This window comes from Melospiza georgiana, chromosome 1 (assembly GCF_028018845.1).
Source record: "Melospiza georgiana isolate bMelGeo1 chromosome 1, bMelGeo1.pri, whole genome shotgun sequence".
In the NCBI taxonomy this organism is placed as follows: domain Eukaryota; kingdom Metazoa; phylum Chordata; class Aves; order Passeriformes; family Passerellidae; genus Melospiza; species Melospiza georgiana.
The window spans coordinates 147,465,686-147,490,380 of NC_080430.1; the positions used below are offsets into that span (position 1 = coordinate 147,465,686).

At 41.5% G+C, this 24,695-nt stretch overlaps 1 protein-coding gene across 2 annotated transcripts in view; it reads right to left on the minus strand.

Annotated features, from left to right (window-relative positions):
• Nucleotides 1–24,695, minus strand: part of ZFAT (zinc finger and AT-hook domain containing) — a 115,011-nt gene that overhangs the window by 70,960 nt on the left and 19,356 nt on the right. Inside the window, exon 3 of one of the 2 annotated variants that reach the window (XM_058031447.1) lies at nucleotides 6,702–6,772. In XM_058031447.1, the coding sequence (XP_057887430.1) occupies nucleotides 6,702–6,720 (19 nt within the window). In that variant the 5' untranslated portion in view covers nucleotides 6,721–6,772. Of the gene's footprint in view, nucleotides 1–5,288; nucleotides 5,470–6,701; nucleotides 6,773–24,695 lie in introns of those variants that run through there. The other variant, XM_058031439.1, reaches the window with a different exon arrangement.

Consider the following 24,695-nt stretch of genomic DNA (forward strand, 5'->3'; position numbering starts at 1 on the left):
CAAAAACTAAAAGGTGATGATAAAATCAATCCCATTTAATATGGTTTTATGGAACACCCAGTCATTTACATTCACCCTATTTCCTTACCAGGCTGTAAATGAAATTTACTCAATAACCTACATCTGTAGAGGCTCTCAGACACTGCATCCAAGACTAAATTACACTAAAGTTTGTGAATGTTTATGACTAAGAAATGATATATTTTAAAATTTCTACCTTTCCTGTGAGGGTGGTGAGGCACTGGCACAGGTTGCCCAGAGAAGCTGTGGATGCCCCATCCCTGGCAGTGCTCAAGGCCAGGCTGGATGGGGCCCTGAGCAACCTGGGATGGTGGAAGGGGGCCCTGGCCATGGCAGGACTTGAGTGATGTTTAAGGTCCCTTCCAAGCCAAACCACTCTGTAATTCTATCATCTATATAATATAAATATACTAGGACTGAAAACCAAAAGCACACTAGTTGAGGTGCCTGGGGTATGAATTCAACACAGTGCCAGTGTGAACAGAACTAAGCTGGTTTTTCTCTGTATCTAACTAAGAGAAAATTGCAAGTTGAGAAATAAAAATGGAGGAGCATCAGGTGTACCCAAGCAAAACTTAAAGGAAGGCCAAAAATGGTTTTAAATTAAGACTGAAGGGCAAGGTAGGAAGTGCAAAAGACTACAAAGATGAAGATGATTCACTTTGCAGCAGTAAAAATCAGAGACTTACTTTTAAGTGAAGGACGATACATAAATTAATATGTTTTTTGCAGGAAAGAACAAAACAATGTCTTAGGTTTGGTTTTGTAGTTGCTTTTTAAAAAACAAACATAACCACTACTACAGTAATGCAAGAAAAATAATAAAATGGCAGAGTTGGCAGCCTGGCTGTAAACAAGGATTACTGACATTCATGCACCCAAACAAGTTTCTGATAACCACTGTTGCAATGCCAGTGGGTTACTACCACTACCAAAACATTGGGGACAAAGTAGGATGCATTAATTTTTAAAAAAGGCCTTTTAGAAGCAGCTTAGGGTCAAATCTGATTACCAGGCTATTTTAACAAGTAGTAAAATTCCTGAGGAATTTAAATACAGTGCCCAGAAAAGTAGAGTGTAAGGACTGCACACGAGCAACAGCCTTGACCACAGGGGCACCAATGACTGTGCCACAGTGGAGGGGATAAAAGAGGTTACAAAGCCAGAAACAATACACTGTAGGCTTTAATTAGCCCTATGCAGAGTGGGTAAATGTCAGGTCAGGACAGGATGCCAAGATTAAATGTTTAGACACCATTAATGACTGTTTCACCCAGCAAGCAGACAGGGAAACCACATGAGGAGAAACAGTTCTTGACTTTATCAGAAGTAAAACACAGGACCCTTTTCAAAGTGACATTATTTGAGAGTTACTCTATAACCATGATTAAAGTACTACTCAAAAGCCTTCTTAAAAGAGTGATAAAGAACCAAATGTTTATGCTTCACTTCAACAATGCTAACTATATAAAGATAAAAAGCATCTTTAACAAAACAAACCACAAAAAGGACTAAAAAGCTCCAAGACAAGTTAAATCCTTGAAAGCAGCATGAAGGCTATTTAAAAGCATCATATTTGATGCTAATCATCAAAGAAGGTTTTAGAAATGGGAAGGAAAAATCTAGCACAGCTGAATAGCAGTGAAATGAACTTTCAGTAGAAGAAAACATCTTCATAGAAGTTTCATAAAATGAGGAAAGCAAAATAAGATTTAAATTGTGTCCAATTTAAGGTAAAAAAAACAGTGAGGCAGGTCATTAAGGGTAATTTTAGAAACTTAAAAAATAAAAAGCAGAATGCAGCAACATTTTAAAACATCTCAGCAGTAACAGGCCTGCCTAAGAGCCTGTGCAATAAAAAGCAATCTGTATAGGAAAAACACCCTTCAAAGAAGGTGAGCCCAGAGCAAAATAATGTTTTTAATTTGCTGTCATTTTATAATGGTTTGAAGAGGTTTTCTGGGAAAGATCTCTCAATTATAGCAAACACTTTAAAGGCAGCCTCAAAACAAGGCTAGGAACTGCTCTCCTCAGAAACAAAACCTTAGAGCTAAAACAGACAGACCTATAAAAGAGATGGTCCTATAATATCAAAACCTATTAAAAATAGAGAAGATCCATACTGGGCTTGCAACTGTGGATATTGTTCCTCTACTGAAATAATAATAATCATAACCATCATCCTTAAAAGGTACAGAAATAAAAAAAATCAACAACACAGCACAGTTCCATAAATGAGTAGTTAAACAAATTGGGGGTTTTTTGTTTTGTTTTGTTTTGTTTTGTTTTTTGCCTGGAAGGAGGTAACTGAAGATGGAGAAAAGGCAAAGTGTAAAATGAAGAACAAAAACAGGTGCCATGAAGGACATGACCCCTCTGAAACCACTGCCTGCCTTGCAGCTGATCTCTCCCTGCTGCTGCAGCTCCAGGGGGGCACACATGCACTCAGTGCCCAGAATTCTTAGAAGTTGAGCAGAAAGTTGACAGAGACTGGCTGGGGCTCAGCAAAGCCTCTAAGAAGGTCTAAGTCCATACTCTGGACAAGCACCCCTGTGTGCCAGCCCCATTCTGACTCTTCTCTATTTACACATCCATTGTGTGCTGTTAGGGACATGAAATGCCGGGAGTGAAACAAAATTAAGATCCAAATCATTCAGTACTTTCTGACATTGTGTTTTGCACATTGCAGTAAGAACACTGCATGAGGTACACTTTAATGTAGCTCAGTTTTTCCAGCACTCAAAGAGCTCCTTCCCTGTCTGGGGTGCCGGAGGTGGGCACAGCACTGCAGAGGGGGTCTCACCAGGGCAGAATTCCCTCCTCACCTGCTCTGGGTGCAGCCCAGCACGTGTCCGGTTTGTGGGCCATGTCCAGCCTCTCACCCAGCAGCCCCCCAATCCTCAGGGCTGCTCCAGCCCCTCTCCTGCCCAGCCTGGGTTTGTGCTTGGGACTGCCCCAACCCAGGGGCAGGAGCTGCTGCTTGGCCTTGCTGAGCTCCCCAGGTTTCACCCAGACCCACTCTCACCCAAACCAAACACATTGTATTTAACCAGGCTGATACTGTATTTGTGGAAAGAAACTTGCATTTGAAACTCCTGGAGTTTCACTGATGATGGCAAATAAAAGCACATCTATTTTTCTGCATTACACACACACATCACAAATGCTTCTGGAAATAAAGTTAAATAAAGTTCTTTAAAAGAAGATAACTGTCTCCACATATTTCTGTTGGTTAAAATATATAAAATTCATAACTTGGATATAACATGGATTTAATAGGATATTCAAATAACTAGGAAATTATTTTCAGTTTAGAATAATCACTTTATCAAAAATAGAAACAGGATAGCTTTTCCATCATTAAGAAAAAAAAAGCCATAGTAGATACATTTATAGCAAGACATTTTTATTTTCATGTTCTAAGATCTCCCTCATGTGGCTAAACATAACACTGCTTAAGGTTCCAGTGAAATACACTAATGCACAAGATCAAAATGTGTAAGGTGCACTACCAGACACCAAAACCACCAGAACCCCTCAAAGTAGAAGCACAAACTGTGTGATCAATCATTAACTTCAGGATTCACCATATGAAGCACTCTGATCCAGATTTTTGGAAGCAGCCACAATGGAAATGCATTTGAGGTCAAATACACCTCAGCAGCAGCAAAATCAAAAATACTGAACACTCACCACAATTCTGGGTTCAACCACACTCAGAACACTTTTTATTAAGACAAATGTGCTTGAATAAATATGAATTTATTAGTAGCACTAGTAGTAAAAGAATTGTTTCTCACTGAAAGTTGGATCCCAGGATATAAAACAATCCTGAAATGTTTTAACAATGGTCCATAATTAACACAGCACCTGTTAGCTATTCTGCTACTCAGTTATCCTACTGATAGTGCAATTCCCCTTGGCATAAAATCCTGTTTCACAGAATCACAGAATGGATGGGGTAGGAAGGGACCTCTGGAGATCATCTAGTCCAACCCTCCCACCAAAGCTGGATCCCTAAAGCAGGTGACACAGGAATGCATCCGGGTGGGTGTTAAATGTCTCCAGAAAAGGAGACTCCGTGACCTTCCTAAGCTGTTCCAGCACCATCCTCAGCATAAAGAGGTTCTTCTTCATGTTGCAGTTGAACTTTCTGAATTTTAGAGTATGGCTACTACCCCTTAGTGGTGGTTTGAGTTGTAAACTATGCAACAATACTTGGTAGGACAGGTAGAAATAACTCAGGATTCTAAAAAGTAAGACATCAATTTGGGGAATGACAACCAGAAGCCAAATTTGAGTATACAGGGTAATTAACAGGCATTAAATTGTTGCGACATCACTTCACAAACTCGTACTGCAACAGCCCACAGGGATTGTGAAAGGCAGAAAGCACAAACGCAGCACTGCGGGGGCTGCCCCTTAGAGTAACTTAGTAACTTTGGAGATAGTGTTACTGCTCCAATGACAGCCAGGCCAGTACAGGGCACACCAAGGCCGGCGATTACGGGCAGTGGAAACATCTTTAACACATCTTGGACCTTGAGCTGTCAGCACTATTTAGAGCGGCTGCCAGAGGAGATCAGGAGTGTTTCAAACCCAGGTGAGCACAGAATCAATCATGGAATCAGAGCATGGAAAGGGGTTGGAACAGCCCTTAAAGATCATCCAGTCCCAACCTCCCTGCCATGGCCAAGGTTTCTCAAGGCTTTATCCAGCCGGGCTTTGAGCACCACCAGGCTTGGGGCAGCCACAACTTTCCTTGTCACCCTGTTCCAGTGTCTCACTACCCTCACACAGTAAAGATTTCCTTCCTAATATCCGCACTAAAATTCCCCTTTCAGTTCGTACCCATTACTCTCTATCCTATCACTACAGCTCCTTAGGCAGAGCCCCTCTCCGGCTCCCCTGCAGCCCCCTCACACCCCGTGAAATTGCTGTGGGGTCTCCACGCTTCCATTCGGGACCAGCAGCGGCTCCAGCTGCTCCCGACTCGCTGCAAAGCGGAGGCCTCAGGACGGGCAGCCGGGGCACAGCAGGACTCCCGGGCTCGGGCTGCCCGAGCCCTCCGACGGCTTCTGGAGCCCCCCCCCGGCCCCCCAGGCCGCCGGGCAGCGCGGGGCGATGGACGCTGAGCCGGCCGCCACTGGGGGAACTACTTGTCGTGCGGAAGGATCGTGTCACAGCATCGCCGGAACTACTTCTTCCCGCCCGCCGCGCGGGGATCCGTGCGCGCTCCCCCGCCCGCCCGGCCCGGCCCCGCTCACCTGCAGCCGCCGCCTCCATCGCCACGGGGGCTCAGCGGGACAGCGCGCCGGGGACCGAGCGCGGCCCGCTTGGAAAACAGAGCGAGGGAAAAGGGAAGAAAAAAAAAAATCCAACACCGAAAATCGGGTCCCCGTGCGGCGCCTTATGGCGAATCTGCCGCGGCCGACACGGCAGTGGCGCCTCGGCTCGGCTCCGCGGGGCGGGGCGGCGCCTGCGCAGTGGCGGCCGCGCGGGGCCGCGTCCCCTGAGGCGCCGCCCGCGGGCTGAGGGAGCGGCGGGAGGAGGATCGGGGACACGGGGACACCGTGACAGAGACACCGGGGCAGGAGACACCCGGGACAGCCGCGGCACCCCGGCCTCGGCTCCCCATGCCCCTCTGAGCACCCGCCGCCCGCCCCAGGACCCCCGGAGGCCGGGGCTGCGCAGCTCAGGCTGACACAGCCTCGGGATGCCAAAGACGTTTTAATTCACCAGCTGTGGGTAAAATGTGTTTTAATGAGCCTGGTACTTTAGCACATACGAGGTGGTCATAGAATGGACTGGGTGGAAAGGTCTCTAAATACCATCTCGTTCAAACCTTTCTGTGAACCAAGTTGTTCCGAGCCCCATCCCACCTGGCCTTGAACGCTTCCAGGAATGGGACATCCACAGCTTCCCTGTGAATCTTGAGTCTGATTGACTCAAAAATCTGCAGTCTTGCCCCCCTAACAGTAAAGGATTTATTCCTAATTTAAACTTTGCTTCTGAGGTAAGAGCTGAGATCATGGGGAAGCAGGGTGTGTGTCCCTTGTCCTCCGTGTCACCACAGGTAACTCTGGCAGGACTGTCTGAACAAACACCCTTGGTGCTTATGGCCATGAAAAGGCAAGCGTGAGGGAGCAGGCTCATTTGTGTGTAAAAGTCACCTCTCCTCACTGGTGTCACAACTTCTACCAGCTTTACACAGAGCTTTGCTCCATCACTTTACCCATCAATGCTTCTCTTACTCAGAATGACTTAGATGAGACAACTCTTAGGAAAACATGTTCTTTATATCAGGGACCTGAGTAGAAGGCAGAAGGGAAAGACCAGACCTTTCCAGGGGCTGTGGCTGCTCCTCTGCAAAATTTTTTTGTCTCCTCTGACCAAATGCAAATAACAGAGCAGTATTATAGCAGAGTCATCACTGGGTGTTCTGACCTCATGAGAAGCAGCATTGGGAACCCATCTTCAGCCTTGACCTGCCCTCTTTACCTTCTGGACTCCTTGTACCCATTTCTGCCCCTCTTCCCACCCACTGCACATATCTTCTGGAGAACATTTCGTACTTCTAGGAGCAATAAAGATGAAAGCACAGTTGTGCTCAGGCACATGCTGCCCATGAAAGGAAAGGACTGTGCTCTTTATTGAACATGAATAATATTCATCCTTACCTTGGCATTGGAAGAACATTCTCTGGTCCTTGAGTCACTGAGCCTCACTACAGCAAGTGGGGTGGATTTTCCTGCCAAGAAAAGCACTTGTTTTCACATAGAACCATTGCTTGAGCATCCACGTGCCACGTGGTTTACTTTTTACACACATATATTGCATACAGCTCTGCTTTCCACTATCACAAGCCTGGTTAAAAGGCTACATTAATAAAGGCTTGTTCTTTACCTAAGGCAAGAAATCAGAGTTGGAATTGCTGAGCTTTGCTGCCTGGCCCAGTCAAAATGTTTGGAGGGGTCTGTCTGTTGGATGTCAGAAAAGAAAGAAAAGCTGTCAGTGTTGAGGTGTCTGGCCAGGTCACAGAGCTACATGAAGCAAAGTTTTTGGAGCTCTGAATCAACAATTTCACAGCTTAAATAAAAATACCCTCAAGTTCTTCGAAGTGGCATCATGTCCAAAGCCACATAACTTGTCACCAGCAGAGTTCAGCTCCACCACACACAACTCAGATCCAGGCACTGCAATCACCAGCATGGCTTGTGAGGCCCTCTTGGCACAGAGGGCAGGGATTCCTGGGGCTTCCTGTGGAGGACCTGGACTTCAGTGACCCTTGATGGTCCCTTCCAGCTCAGGGTATTCTGTAATTCCACAAACAGATCCCCTCTCTAGCAGGAGCCTGATCCCAGTCTGTTCATCCCATTCTGTCACAGTTTCCTTATTGACAAAACTCCAGGCTCACACACCCCCTGCTTTCCCTGCCCCTCCTGCACATTCCCCTGCCTGACCTCCTTTGTTGTTCTTCAGGTCCCAGTCCCAGTTTTCATTCACAAGAATATCTTTCCTGTTTTCCTCAAGTGCTCTTTCCAGATGCTTTCTGCACTTTCTCACCCCTGATGTCTCTCTAGCCACTTGCAGATAAGCTCCTGCACACATAAGTGCTTATCAAATACAGCTCCCAGTTCCTTCTCTTCAAGCACTGAGCAGCTCCTTCTCATACCTCCATGCCTGGCTGGTATGAGCTGATTTCTCCTGAACCAATTCTTGAATAATAATAATAATAATAATCATCATCATCATCATCATCATCTCTACCAAGTGCTGGAGAATGCAAAGTTCAAATACAGAGCAAGTTCAGTATTGCACAGGGCTTCAGCCTGCATCTGGAGCTGGAATCCATGAACAGAGTGTGGATGCCCCTATTGAGGGCACAGCAGATGCTGACTTCTCCCTTTCCCAGTTTATATGGTTTTATTTACAAATAGGAAAAGCATTTCACTGAAGTATTCCCAAGTGTGAAATGAGAGTGCAGCTTGCTTGGCTGTTCCATTAGAGCAGCCCCACAGAATTAAGGTGATAAAATCAATCAAAACTTAGAATTAGTACAGCTTTGTGCAGTTTTCATTTCCATTTGCATAAGCTATTTCTGGGAATCTTTCACATCCCACAGTCATACCCTGCATTTGTTCAGAGTCTCTGACTCATTCAGCGTTGCTGACGTACCTGACCTAGATATGAATGAGGGCTACACAGCACAGGGGCTCATCTGTGGCACAAGACTCTGCCTGGTTTGTTACAGAAGCTGAAAATTGTTCAGAGGTAAACATGAGGTTTTATGAAGGGAGATTAGGAACAGATTCTTCTCTGAGTTCATTTATGGTATAAAACCAGCATTCATTAATTGCATCTTCCTCCTTTTCTGCTTCCTCACTGTGGCATTTGCAATGTGCTTTGAAAAGCTTTACATATTTCTATAGTTGAAAATTTTAGCATCTGTGCTTAAATGTGATAATTACTTTTAAATTCCTCTTATCCTAGATGTCATATATTGAAGATATCCAGTTAGAGAAGCTTTACCCTAAACTTCAGTGTGTCACTTTCCTTTTTTTTCCCCCATGAGCATCTCAGAAAGTAAAGTAATTTCTGTTGAAATAGCAAATCAAAATGTCCCATAAGCACCCAAAACAGAACGAGGCAAAGCTTTGTAGAGGGAAGATACAATAACTGGCTAAATGAGGCAGTTGTCCAGTGAGAGGAAGCAGTAAATTATGTGACTTTGACCTAAGGATCTGCAACAAAAAATACCAACAGAGGATAAAAACAAACATGTGCCAACAGCCTTGATTTAGACACTTAATGACCTTGCAGTGCTTGAATTTCCAACCTGACTGATTTTTATTATATACCAGTGTTTTAAGACAAAAATTCTTTAGCATTCTATGAAGTAGAGTGCATAAAGCATTCTAACAAGAGAGGAGAACTCAGGTATGACAAGTTAAGTATTGTAAGAAATGGTGTAAAATAAAAATCTCCAACTTTGTGTGCACTTGCTATAGAATGGAAAAAGCCCACAACATGTCTGGGTTTTTTAATAATTATACAATACACATACACGCTACTGCATTTGAATTTCCTGTGCTTGCTTGCAAACAATTCCCTGGGCAGTTCCAATGCCTGACAACCCTTTCTATGAATATCCAATAATACCAGACCTAAACTTTCCCTGGTGCAACTTGAGGCCTTTACCTCCTGTCCCTTGTTATTTGGGAGAAGAGGACAACTCCCCTCTGGATTCACTCTCCTTTCAGGTGGCTGTAGAGAGCAATTAAGTGCCCCCAGCCTCCTTTTCTCCAGGCTGAGCACCCCCAGCTCCCTCTGCTGCTCCTCATCAGATTTGTGCTCCTGACCCTTCCCCGGCTCAGCTGCTCTTATCTGGGCACGCTCCTGCACCTCAATCTCTGTCTTGTAGTGAGGGACACAGAACTGGACACAGCACCTGAGGTGTGTCCTCACCTGTGCCAAATACAGTGGGACAGGCAGTGCCTGGGGACAGCCAGTGCCCTGGTCCTGCTGGCCACACTAGTGCTGACACAGAAGGCCAGGAGGCCACCAGCCTTCTTGCCCACCTGGCCACACACGGGCTCATGTTTAGCTGCTGTTGGCCAGCACCCCCAGGGCCTTTCCCGCTGGGGAACTTTCCTGCCACTCTGTCCCCAGCCTGGGACACTGCAGGGTTTGTTGGGACACAAGGGCAGGACCCAGTACTTGGCCTTATTGAACCTCATACAAACTGGTCTGGGCCCGTTGATCCAGCCTGTCCAGATCCCTCTGCAGGACCTTCCTACCCTCCAGCAGATCAACACTCCCTCTCATACCCTCAATGTATGTATGTCCTTAATGTCCTTACCCACAGGGTTTGGTGTCCTTAGTGTCCCTTGGGGTACCTTAATGAAGGTACATTTAATCCCCTCATCCAGGTCATCAATAAAGATCCTAGACAGGGCTGGACCGAGTACTGAGTCCCTGGGAAACACCACTGGTGACCGGCCACCAACTGGCTCTGTCACCATTCACCACCACTCTGGGCTCAGCCAGTCAGCCAGGTTTTAGCCAGCAAAGAGTGCACCTGCCCAAGCTGTGGGAAGCCAGTTTCTCCAGGAGAATGCTGTGGGAAGAGGTGTCAAAGGCTTTGCTGAAGTCCAGGCAGACAACACCCACAACCTTTCCCTCACCCACTACATCCCTCACCTGGTCATGGAAGGTCAGGTTGCTCAAGCAGGACCTGCCTTGCATGACCCCCTGCTGGTGGGACTGATCGCCTGATTGTTCCTTATGTGGTGACACACACAGTGATTGGCACCATGACTTCCCCTGGCACCATAATTCCCACATCCTCCTGCCAGCCCTTTATGGGTGTTGCATTTGCCAACCTGAAGTCGTCTGGGAGCTCCCCACATGGCCAGGACTGCTGATAAACGATGGAGAGTGCCAGGGTGGGCTCTTCCTCCATTCTGTCACTGCCCTGGGGTGGATCCCATCCGGCCCCATGGACATGCTGCGTTATTTTTAAAAGAAAAGGGACCATTGTTTAGTGAGAGCAAAGTCTAAACTTTGTAAAGTAATTAAGCACTTCTTCCTGGGTTTTGTAAACTGTTTTTCCACTAAGGGAAAACTTGAGCTATATTTACAGCTGTGGAGGTAATCAACAGCATCCATTTAATATAGATTCTAGGGGAGGACACTGAAGAGAGCATTCTCAAAAGTTACACAGGTTTAAGAAATTTTTTTAAAGTTAATTAGCACATATATTTTTATCAGATTTTTATTTTCTCATTGATTTCAAAGGGAAAACAGTTTGAGTTTATGCTCTGCACTTTTGGAAGTTCTACTTGAAAATGCAAAGATGAATGCTCAGAAATTACAGGGGGTTGTTTGGCAATCAGCTTTATGCTTAAGGAAGAAAAGTTACCATTGCCTTCCTGTAAACGCTACATTATTTTTTTCCACATTATCTGTCTGCAGTAACTGTATCTGCTTGTTATTTTTATCTGCCATGTTTAATGTTGAGTTCTTGTTTAGGACTGCATAATTGCTGTTTTCTTGTTACAGAACATTAACTTTATGCTTCCAGTAACAACTTTATAATGAAAATGCTAATAAAAATGGGGCAGTGCAAACTACACAGTTACAAATCTCTCCAGAGCTTAGTATGAGGCTTACCATAATTCTTGACATCTCAGGATTGTATAGTCTACTGATACTGATTACACTGCACAGTTAATTTAAAAATTATCTCCTGCAGGCCTGAGAGAAAGGCAACAATTATAAATAACTTCAGAAAAAATATATACATACTGAAAATGCTTCTAATAAAGATTCTGGTTTTCTCAGTGTAGCAATACAGTCACTGCAGGATTCAGAAATACCCTGTATTAATCACATTTCTGCTTGCAGGTTTATTCTATTTAATCCTATTACAGCTGTACAGCATGTTTTTCCTTTGGTAGGTGGTGTCAGACTAGCTGGAGACAGCAGCACAGGCTGGAACACTGTGCAGGTTTAAATGGCAGTTTTCCTTGTTCTTTTAAGTACTTTTGGATTGGGGTTTGTTTTCTTACACAGGGACCTATAAAACAAGAAATTATATTAGAAAAATGAAAGTTAAGAAATGCTATTATGTGCTGTTTCTTCAGTCTAGTACAAAATGAATGCTGTACAGCTGGACTGAGGTGGAAATGCATGTGAGAAAGCAAACTTTGCCTTAAGCTTTTCAAAATGTAGGACTGTCAGAAGATTATTTATGATTATGTATAAAAAGTGTAGCACAATATCCAAACAGCACCATGATTTCATTCTTTTCACCTTTACTGTAAATCTTTACAGTAAATCTTCACTGTAAACCTTTACTTACACAAGGCAAGAGGAAATATATATACACACCAAATAAAAAAGGTAAATTCATAGTACAAATAGAATATTCTCTACACCACTGAAAAAAGGCACAAAGAGAGGTGTAGAGGAAAGACATCTTTGTTATCCTATTTCTGCTGGGAAAGTTGCCACTGCTCTCATGGAACAGGAAGCTATTTATAGGATAGTGGAACAGAGAGGAAAAGCAGCACCAATCATGCTGGGTTTGATTTATTAGCTCTACAGGAGGAATTTGACAAGCATGATATGCCCAAACGATACAAATCTGACAGCTCCTCCATGATTTGTGTGATGGTAATTGGGTTAGACATTGCATCATATGTTTGACTTCAGCAGACTGCTGTACAATTCTCAATCTTCATCAATTTTCTGCAAGATTATCATGTCTTTAAATACTTAATACATTAAGTTCTCTCCCAGGAAAATGAGAACCACCACCACTACCTACTGACATCATTTACCTGGACTAAAGGAAATCGAAAAGCATTGGAGACTGTCCCACACAACATCCTTTCTCCAAATTGGAGAGACATGGATGGATGGATGGATGGATGGATGGATGGATGGATGGATGGATGGACTGGATAAAAGCAGGAAGCTTCGAACTAGATGACCTTTAAGGTCCCTTCCAAACACTTCTGTATGCCATGAGCTAGGTCTGCCTGCCTGTAGCTTCTGGAGGGTCAGAAGCATCCAGAATTCCCCAGTGACTATAGAAGGAGGTTGATGCTTCGACTGTGGGAGATGCTAGGAGGAGAAGGAAGGATGGGGGAGTAGTCAGAAGCTTATGTTGTTTATTCGTGGGAATGCTGTGTCTGGGGCTCCAATTATTAGAGGATCACTGTGACCATATAAACAAGACTCTAAAGCAGCACATTCCTACTTATGAAAAAAGCTAAGGGATCTGTGTCATATTGATACCATTGATTTGCTCATTAATCTCTGCATCTTCCACATGATCACAGCCCAATACTTCCCTCTTTGACATAATAAATGGTGCTGATAGAATGAAAATCCATTGACAGGGAAAAGCTGTAAATACATCTTTTTTCAGAGTAATATTGCTTGACTGACAAAACGTCCAGTCACCACCTATTCATTTTTTGCTCCTTACAAGGAGGAAAACACATGCACTGCACAGTGTTTGTGGGTGTTTTAACCAACCCCTCCTTCTCCTCTCTCTTACAGAGAAATTTTGAAAGTAGTAGAGAGATTACACCACAAAATGTTTTAAGGAACATTTTCAGTTTTACAGTTTTCCTAAAAATCACTAATACTGCTTATCTTTTGAATAGACCAGCTACTGAAATGTGATAACAGCACTGAATTGTATATTCTACAGGCAGTCTGTATAAGAGAAGGTGACTTCACTTCTCTAAATACCATTTACTAGGGCTGACAGAGACTCCAGTTATACTCCTTAATTGGAAAAAGCTGTTTGAATTTCTTTTTTTATTACTCCTCCAGTGTAAGCTCTCATCTTCAGGTTTCATTGGGCAGTATCTCAAACCCAAACAACTCTGTATTCTGTCTGGCATTGTTCTCTTGGCCATGCTACAAGGTTTTTCCTCATGCAAGAATAATTTATTATTCCTTTTCCCTTCCTCCGTTGATAAAAACATGTTGAGGGTGCTTAATTTATCACTCTGCTGCTCTAATGAGATAATTGTTCAAATTGGAGGATAAAAGCAAATAAATTTTGTAGCTTGCACATCTGAATACTCTATTTTTGGAGGTTTCTTCAGTCATTTTCTGTGTTAACAATGAGTGGAAGTTTAAGCATTAAATGTTTAGCTAGACTTCTTTCTGCTTCACTTCTCTTTCTCTGGAAGAACAGCACAGTTGCATAACACGTGAAGTGCAGTCCCTAAAAACCATCTGCTCAGTCTCCTTTCATTAGCACACCATGGCAAGGGTTTGGGTTTGGTTATTTTTGTAACACAGACACCACTACTTAAACATCCAATAAAACTATATGAGTTCTGGTTTTATGTTCATACAAGGAAACTCTGCTGAGAAATTACTCATCCCTGTTACAGCTCAGCCATCAATTTTGCAAAACTAATTTATGATTAAATCCATGCATGTATTGTGGACACTTCACATGCTTTATGACAGTTTACATTTGCTCATACTTAGTATCTTCTGATGTATTCTGAACCATAACTGAAGCCTGATTATAATCTCATTCATATTGATGACAGCTAGAAAAAAAACCTCCTTAGAAATCAGTGAAGTCACTCAGTTGTTATGGAATTTTATGGAGTCAGGATCTGGCTTTCAGTCACAACAATTTTAGACAGATTACACGGTCCCACATCAGCAGCACTACTCTGCCACAAAAACAACCATCAAATGTAATTAACAGATGGGAGCTGTCATTGAGATCAAGCCTTTGGAAGTTGTTACTTTAGTGTGACCTTACTTACCTATTTTTCTAGCAGAAATGCTGCAGCTCAAACAAAAATTCAGGAAGTTTGGTATACTAGGATTTCCTAATATCCCATCTGGACACACTGGAGGACATCCAGCCAAGGACCAGCAGAACCTTGACATCCCTTGTGCTTGCCATGCATGCAGGCCATGTCTGCAGAGCTCCAAAACCAAAGCTGCCAGTGAACAGTCAGAGCCTGGCACAGGGCAATGCTCCACACGGTCACTGTCACACAGCAGCACACATGGATGTTTAATTAAAATGACATCTACATCAAAAAGGATATTTTTGATGGAAGGAACTGCAGCCTTCATTCTGCATCCCACCATATTAACTACTGCCTTATCAGCTGAAGCATTGATAAGCAAACGTTCTTATCAGCATTGCCCTGGGAAAAACTTCACTTGACTGTTCTTACACTACTATTATATATATGTGTGTGTGTATCTACACATTTTTATAGTAAATCTGCACTTCAAGCAGTCTAAAAAAATAGAAAAAACAGTTTTAAGATGAGCATCTGTATGAAAACTATTTCTGATTGTTCAACATGCAATTGGTTTTTCTAGTATTAAAAAAAAAAGAAAAACTATATCAAAACCTTTACTCTTAACATGAAGCACCATCCAAGATTATTTAAATATTTATTTTCTCTAGCAAGCATATGATGCGGCTGTATTTTCCATTTCCTGAATTCACTGATTCCAAATAGGAAAAAACTTTATATAGCAACAAGTCAAAAAAGTTCAGAAAGGAGAAATCTGGGAAATTTGTGCTTCAAAAACCTACAAAACACCTATCAATTTAGTTGACCAAGAAGCATCATAGCACAAATAACATAGATTCTAAGAAGAGATTCCTCACAACTTCTTAACTTAGTTTTCACTAAGTTTTCTGATGTGAGGATGCCTGAGCTAAATGCAGATATAAATACATTTACTGGTGGGAGATGTAACATCACTGTTGAAATTCCTGCAGAACAGAAAGAACCAACATACACACTAGTGCCTCTCATCTGAAAACTCTACAAAATTATCTTCCCTTTCCGTTGCCCCTCAAAGATTCCATCTTTTGGTAAGACAGAGTTTGCTTCTTGCTTTTCTGCATCTATCCTATAACATCAGTTTTTTTCTAAGACCAATTTAAGCAGGAAGGGGTCAGGGGTATTTCTTTGTTTCATAGCAGAAGCCAGATTTCATTAACACATCTGAAGGTACAAAGTTTGTGTCTCCAGCTGACAGAGACACACCAATGTCAACCCCTTGGTGTGGGATGCATCCAAGAAGCACCTCTGCCTGGAAAACCAGAGCAGCTGTGACAGTGGAAATCCTGGGTGTGTTGTGGCTCAGTACAGGCAGGAAGCAGCCCACAGCAGCTATGGCAGGCAGTTCATGGGATGAACAAGACTTCATGTCTAGTGGGACATAACACACAGCTAAAAAGCTTCTGCAGACTGCCAACACTGGACTGTGATCCAGGTTAGAGATTTGCTGTCTTATAAATTCCTTAGAATAAGTGTGAAACATCTCCAGAAAAAGAGATGGTCAACAGATCTCATTTTCCACTAATGGTAGTTACTCAATTCAACTAATTTAATAATATGTGGGGAAATGTGTTTATTAAAAAAATGCATTAAACCATGCACTTAATGTATATGCTTTCAGCATGTTTTCCATAGCCTTAAGTAAACAGGGCTCAGTTCACAAAGCATCTTTCATCCCTGCCGCTTCCCTTTTTCCTGCCAGACAAAGATAAGGCTTCTGTGAAGCTTGGAAAAATAATTTTTCACTTTATTAAAATAGCAGATTTTTCAGATAAAGCCATATTGTTTACAGGAAATGATTTCCCTGCTGAGACAGTGATGTTATCAGACAACAAACAATTCTGACTGACATAAACTGCATTTCCTTCGTTCTGCTTCCAGATGCATGAACTGTTCCATGGATCAGGCTTTCCTTGGCTGCAGAGGTGGACAAGTGTGGCATCTGCTGCTCCTTAACAGGAAGAGAAAACCCAATGCCACAGCTAAGACCCTCACTACTCATACTCACCTACTATAAAATCATGTTTTAAGTTCAAGCTTTAAGCAGTTTGAACTTTGTCTGTACTCTCCCCAGACACAGAACCTCTATAAAACGTGAATTAAGCTAAGCAGAACTGGCACAGCTGTTAAAAGGAAGGGAGCTGCATTTTGGAAGAGTCTTAGTAAACACAACAGACAAGTAAAGCAAATATCAATAAACATCTATTGCAAAACTTGTATTTTTAGCATAAGACAAATCTGTGAAGAATAAAACATATGAATAAATGTATTTTCAAAATTGCTGTGAAAAAATCCACATTAACCATGCCCCTGTGTTTTTCAAGAGAAATTTAATTTTTAAGTGACTTACCATTGATGTCATATCTACAAACAACTTCCAGACAATCTTATAAATCATTCACACTCAATCTTTGCCCAAGATATTTATCCCATTTTGGTTTAGGCCATCACTGGCACCATGGAATTATCACTGTTTACCTAAAAAGCATCAACAAAATGGAAGAAAAAAGTGAACTACACTACTTAAAATGATGTGTCAGATTCCACAGGGTTATTTTATGCTTGGAATCTAGAAGTTTAGTTTTAGTTTAGCACAAACCAGAATGCCAAACATTACCTCAACAAGGAGGAACAGTACCAAAATCAGTGTCTGATTCTCAAATGAAGATTTTCACAAAAAGAAAACAGTCAGCACTCACAAGTGCAGCCAAGCACGAAGGGTACACACAGGCACAGTACTCATTCCCCTATCAAATCCTCACTCAGAAAAACCAAAAACAAACAACTCCTTCTTCCCCCTGCCAAATACTGGTCCTGACACTCCTCAGTGTCTTTTCTCCCTTAGGAGAAGCCAAACTATTTGAAATTATTTGATACACTATCATTATAACCTACTCTACTGTCTATGTAACCAAGGAGTAGCTAAACAAAATCGACAAACCTGGAACCACAAAGAACTCTAACTCTTGAAAAACCCAACTATTCAAATGCTTACATTAATGAAAGCTTCAACAGGCTCATTGGTTTTCTATATTTATATTTCATTCCTAATGAGTTTTCAAGTGCTGCATCAAAAGCAGTCAGAACTGTTCTTCAATAGAACAGCAGTGTCTAGTTGGATCATACTTGAGTTTCTGCAACATGAATTCTAGATTTCAAATGCATTAAAAAAAAAAAAACAAACCTGCTGAAATACCAAATATGTCTCCACATTTGATCTGCTCAGAATATTTAGTCATCGTCCGTGCTACCAAGGAAATTAGCTCCACATAGAGACACTGGCTGAAAAGATGAATCTCAGACATTTTGGTTGGCAGAAACTGTTGATTTGAGGATTCCTTCTTGCCATCAAACTTATTTTTTTTCTGTTTTTGTCACTGTACTATTGCATGGCTCCATGTGCTCATGGTGCACACAGAGCACAAAGCAAGGACATGGATCCAGTCTGAGGAGGGACAGCGAGAGCATTTCACTGACACCAGAGAGCTGTGCTGGTCACACAGCCTGCTCCTGCCTGGGAGCAAGGGCAGGAATCACAGTGGATGGGTCAAGAGTGTGAGTCAACATTCACCACCACACAACAAGTGACAGCAAAGCTTCAGGATGTCACAGCCTCACAGGGAAATCCTTCTGTCTTGGCACTTTCCTCCTGCTTCAGCACAGCTGTCAAACCCAGCCCTCCCAGAGCAACCCACGGCAGGATGGGTGAAGCAAAGACAGCAGAACCTGAGGAAAGTTCTGTCAGGCAGAGTCAGGGACACCACGAGGCACTGATTCTGGGAAATGGAATAGACAGACATGCAGATTCTTTCTGGAGATAAGCTTGTTTTTAATTACATCATCTCTCCTGAGGAGGAGAACTTGCATCCCTCGTTCTTCCCTACTTCATCCCAGCTGGAGATCTGTGTTTTGTACCAGTTAAACAGATGCACTGAATAAAACCACAGAAGAACAGTTTTGTACATGCACAAGTGCACACACAGCAAACACATGGTTGCACTGCAGTGCTCACACACAGGGGTGATGTTCAGATACAGGATTTGATTTTATCTCATCTCTTCTATGCAATTCCTCCAGTGCCATATATTGCATAACACCTGCCCACAAGGACTTCTACGTATTAAAAGACCTCTTCAGTTTGTAAGCAAAAATAGAAGCACAACAAAATGTTCAATTATAGCAAAATGGGGCTCATGTGTGTGAATTTGAATGAGGACAAATCCTCTTACTGATTTTTATAATGTATTTGGCTTCATAAGTTAAAAATATTAGAGTCTGAGCCTTTCAAATATTAACAAGGGTACCAGATTGTAAAAGTGATCTTCAAAAAACCTGTTTATACTTTATGAAGATGAGGAATTCCATGTACCCCATTCTTCCATTTGAGTAAAAATATTTAAGTTCTGTCTTTAAATTTTTTGGTACCTAAGAATGCCCAAATGCTGAAGCCATACTTCATTTAACAACACATCCATCAACAGAATTATCAGTGATTCTAAGACATGATAGAAGAAGAGCTACTAGAAAAACAAGAGATCCTTGTCTTCTTTTTCCTCCTATGCAGATTTCCCCTATCAGAGATATTTATCATTTTTTTTTTAAGATAAAAGGCAACAGAAATTGTTAAAGCTTAGTATTTTTACTACTTTAATGATCTCTTGGTTTGGGAATTGATTTTACAGCACCCTGTAAGTTTATTCCTCCTTTGACAATGATCAAGTAGATAATAAGCAATAAATCACTGCTGCAACTGAGAACTGAACATTCAAGATAAGGTTTTAGATTATTTCTGTCATCTGGGCATGAGACATTGCTTTTCAAGCAAAGATATATTGTCACAGTTTATTTGCAATTAGAAAGATACAGATCCCATCAGTTAAAGCCTGTTTCCCAACAAACATGCAGGCCTTTATACAGCCAGAATCATAATTTCAGTATGAAGAGATTTCTAGAAATGCATATTGCCTCCAGAGAAATTAGTGCTTACAATAATAAATACTACTGAAAAATAGGATTCCCTGCTTGCCAGTGTCACTTGGTCATTGAGGAAAGCTGCCTTTCCAAGTCAGTTGAATTAACACCCACCCCCCAGCCCCACCACTTATTATAGCTGAGTGTAGGATGTTTACAGGAACTAAAAATTAGCTGAATTATACAAATACAGCAGTGCTTTTCAGGATATAAAAAAATAAATCTGCAGACATACTCTGGTGTATGGATTTGCACCACTCATACAGTACATGCAACTCTTATTAACCTTCACTAACATTATGAAGTCAATCCATGCATTTTAACATTTAATCTTCTGAATATCAGAAGTCAGTAATATCCATCTGCAGTCCCTGATGTTGTAGAGATCCAAAAGCAAAAATAAGATGTTTCTCTCTCACAGCCCCTGTACAAGAGCATGCTACTGCACTTACGTGCCAAGGCCCTGAATGTTCAGTACAGGCACCTTCTAGAAATCCAAATTTTTCAAACTGAAACTCAACTCTAAAATATATATGGGAGATAAATGGGGTGGTACAAACTGGGAGTCCTCAAAAATGCCCATTTCAACTTCTATGGAGAAATAACCCTTTGTTTGTATTTCCACAGTTTCCTTAGTGTGCTAAATTTTACAGCATTTGTTGCAACATTTGCGCATCTTATTTTTATGTTCTTAAAATAATTCCCATTTCTCCTCTGGAACTTTTTAAAGGCAATTCTACTGTTTCAATTATTTTCATTCTTATTTTTATCTCCAGTTTCAGCTACTCAGAGATACAAGTAATTTTAATAGCAAAAGAGCAAAACATTCCTCAGCCTCACCATCTGAACTTGTATTTTACAGGTTTATGTTTAATGTGATGTCCAGTCTTGAACAAACAAGACTTCAGCAGTGCGGGAAGATAAAATTCTGATGAACCCAATCAGTCAGAAGGCTGAGCCTCAGCCTTCTCCAAGCCCTCTGAACAGGTGTTTGCAGCTTTGCTGGAGAAAAGGAATCACAGATGCAGATTATTTCATGCACAGAGGAGGGGGGAAGCCCTCCAAATATTTTAACAGTTGTTCTTTGTATGAAGGAAAACATGAGCTCAAGCAATTCTGCTGAATGCAGCTGTGAGTTCCAAGCAAGGAAAGCCAGCACTCGAGCAGGCCAGTGCAAAGGACACAGGACTGCCTTTGGAGTCACCAAGGACTTTAGGGCATTGCTCAGAAGTGGCCACAAAAAGTGCTCAGAAGAAAACCACAGGCAAGCCAAACACTGGACTTCACAGACACTCCACCTACTCAGCAAGGGTCAGCCTTGGTATTCATCACAAGCTTTTATCAGCAAAGGCAGCTGTGCTGCACCTGCACGTACAGCTAATGCCACCCACCCAAAAGCAGCACTGTGTGGCCCCTGTGTCACTCTGGATCCCAGACTGATCTTCATCCAGGTACTTCCCTCTGCTGCAAAACACCAGGAACTGATCCATGTCACACAACACTGGCTTCACATGAACAAGATGAGATCATCTGCTTGCTGGGCATCAGGCTGATGTGCCAAATCTGCTTCTTCTGTTCCCAAATTTCACTGCTGTGTTTGTGAGCCTGTCCTGTCTCATTCTCCAACAGTTGCTTCAACTCCTCATCCCCACCAGAACTGCACAGCTGCCAGGCCAAATCCCCATCATCCCTTCCCAGACATCCCAGTACTGCAAAGCTCACCTGGGATCATGGCATAAACATGCATTTGGAGAACACTACAACACCTACCTTCTTCAGCTGCAAACAACAGCCACATTTGAGACATGTTAAGATGTTAGGACTTGCTATTTCATGACCAGAGAAAGCAGATCCTTTCATTTCAAACACTTGGCAAAAAAAACCCCAAAAAAACTCAAACAAAAATACAGTGTGGACTTTAAAATTTATTTACTTATTGCAGTTACAAGACATTTCAAATTATTTTCATGTGCTGACATGTGACAGCTGTGTTTGAGTATATGGATTAGACACCAGTACAATATGAAGATATGCACAAGTTCAATTCCACAAGACTGGACTGACAAAGTGCACGTGAACTAGGCTTATTAAAAACAAAAAAAAGCAGCACTTGTGTGGCATGTGGAATGGCTAAGACAGCACTAACCAAAATGAACACTAGATTAGTTATAATACATTTACTTTGAACTAAGAAGTTTGTTAGAAAAACAATTTCCTTTTTTCTACGTCCAAATACTGTCTAGAACTAGGAAATGCTAAATGTTTACAGCAAAGAAAGCTTGGAAAACAACTACCAGCATTTTTTTAAGGCATCAAGCTTTGTAGCTTCTGCATCAAAGTCCTTTCTATAAATAGACAGCCACGATTTATCAAACCAAATAAGACTGCTATTTTTTTTAAAAGGTATTTTAACTGAGGTTATATTAGGTGTGCAAGTTGCTTTAAGAATCTTTGTAGAGGTGCTAGCAATGAATTAGATCAATAAATAAATTCACAACCTTCTACCACCACATATGTTCCTGTGTCACCAGACAGGACACAGGGTAAGGAACAAAATGGTTACAGCAGTGAGACCATCACAGAAAAATGGCTGTCCTTGGTTCACCTTTGGTCATTCACTGACAGCTTCAAAATCATCACCTTTCCAATGCTTATTAGTCCAGCTTTCCCAGGACTAAGAAATCCTCCTAGTTTTAATTCTGATAAGTTAAGGAGAAAATATTTTACTTCTTAAAAGCATGTATATTTTTGTTCATAATAATCTTTTACAGAACCACGATAATGAAGTTAAACAAATAAATACCCAGGTTTGTTATACTAACATTTAAATTCAACAAAACATTCAACACTTCATTTAAGTGTTGGGGCATAAAAAAAATAACATTTGAGGGGGTAGAACAGAGAGCTAGATTATTGCAAGAATATTTTTTCTATTAGCAGCAGTTACTGTCATTGGCCATCCCTTTAAAAATAGAAGACTAAAGTGAAACAAAGAAGGAAAGAAATCCCAGGCAAGATCCAGGCAACAGCATGTGCAGATCCCACAGGACAAAAGTGAAAAGCTGAAGCTTTTCTGCAGACACTGTTCCTGGTGTCATGACTGTTTTAAGTTCTTCAGGAACTGAACCAGTGAAGACTTCTGAAGAAATATTTTCAAGAGCTGCTATTTCCAAGAAAAGCAAACCATGGTGGGGGCAGCACAAACCACACCACAGACAAGGCCATACACTGTGGATTGGGAGAACAGCAAAAACAGACTGGGTGATGTTTTTAACCTTTATTCTGGTCTTGGGTTATGCTCAGCTAACAATTAGGAGCACAATCTTCTCACAAGGAGACTTGGAATACAGAATTCCAGAGAAAATAAAAGCAAGGCACAGCAGGTATGAGGCCTGCTAAGTATTGGACAGGATTGATAATAATTTGTCCCCACAGGCCAAAGTAAGAGAAGCTGCTAAAACAGACCAGTGATAAAGCAATGAACTGCAGAAGTTCACCACCTCTGGTCATTCCAAGGAAGCCTAATCCTGTAGTTTATAACACAAAGCAGCAAAGAACTCAGCTTCGAGCAAAGCATACACCAGCTTTGGATCTCCATTTCAGATTAGATTTCAGGAGGTCACACCTACCAGCCAGGATAATTCTCAGGAAGGCAATTCATCTCTGTCTGTAGAAACACTGCTTGACAAATCTAAATGCACACATGGATTCCTGACAGCTTCTCCTCCTGCTGTTGTCCAAGCATAGCCAGGTGCAGCAAACATCTGACTGAAAGCTGGAGCTGGTACAGCTTCCAGTCGGGGATGTTTACAGCAACAGACTACGATACATCACTGCAAGGGCCTGGGTGCAGGGCAGCTGCTCACCTCTAGGACAGGGAAATAAAAAAAGAAAGGGTTTAAGACTAGCTCCTGTAGCATTCCAGCCAATTACTGTGCAGCTAATATTGAAGAAAACATGTTTTTACATTCAGTGGCAAAAATAGTTTTAGATTCACACACAATTTACATTAAATTAACATTTCTAAACGTAGCAACTAGATGAAAAATTCTCAATTTCAATATGCATTTTGAGACCTCTCTAGGTTCAAACAGATTCATTCTTATTTGTATATTATATTTATTTATAAATATATATTTAATTTATACATTTAAAACAGATATAAAATAATTATTATTTTAAAGATACATTGGCTTTACTTCCCTACAGGCTCATTCCTGGAGCTCTCAAAAACAGACTTCCACTTTGAACTTTCCCACGAATTTTGAAAATGGCTATTCTCTCATAAATATTTATCATTTTAAATACAGCTCTATGCAAAATTAAAGACAGAAGCAAAAACAAGCCATATTCTTAATGAAAAAATACCAGAAACAGAAACTAGACAGAAATCTGAAAATATTTACCCTCAAGGTCAGAATCCTTCCTGATCAGTTTAAAGCTCCATTACAACCAAATGATTAAATAAACCCAAACTAAACCTACTCTCTTTGGGTAAGCATTAAAGGAGCAAAATGGGATGTGAGGGAAAACAACCTCAGGATGAAACCACTTCACTCCCCATCTTCAAATTCCCATCAGAACTCCCACAACACTTGCATTCAATTCTGCAATAATTTTTTTCTCCAAGTTAAAAGAACCTTTATAATATTAAAATTTAGTATTTACACTGTATAATATTCAAAGAGGAAATAGTGTACCTTACACTGAAGTATTTACTAAAAGCATTTCACTCAGTTGGTTGTTGCACTTTCCCCTAATGCTCTGATTTCATACCGTGGAATTGGGAGCATTCAACCATTCTGGCTTGATCATATTCACAAACTACTTAGAAGCCTTAATTTTGTAGTTTATAGCAGAATGCCTTCCTCCCACTAACAGAGCTGCAAGCAGAATGATATATTCCCCATTTAGCAGTCCTTATCACTTCCAAATGAAAATAATTTTTCAAGTCACAAGTTTTCCAGTGCCAGATTATACATAAACTTCAGCAATTCATGGTTGCTTGTTCTCTCTTTAGATCTCCACAGTAACTCATACAACCAGAAATTATGACAAGGTGTTTCAAACTGAAGAAAAACTACTGTATTCAAGATTTCTCAAGTTCCAGAAACCCACTCACATCCAGTTTTCAAAGAAAGGTTTCCCTCTGCAACACAAGAAATTGTTACTAGTAAGTGAATTTCATTATTGCAGCAGCATGCCAAGATTAATGGGGAAGCTGCATGCAGTCACTATGGATACCATGCTGACCTTCATTACTTTTGAGAATAAATAACTAAAAAGCCAGTGGTCATTTGCAACAAAGGCCTCTTCAGGCTGTTCCAAAACTGAAAATTC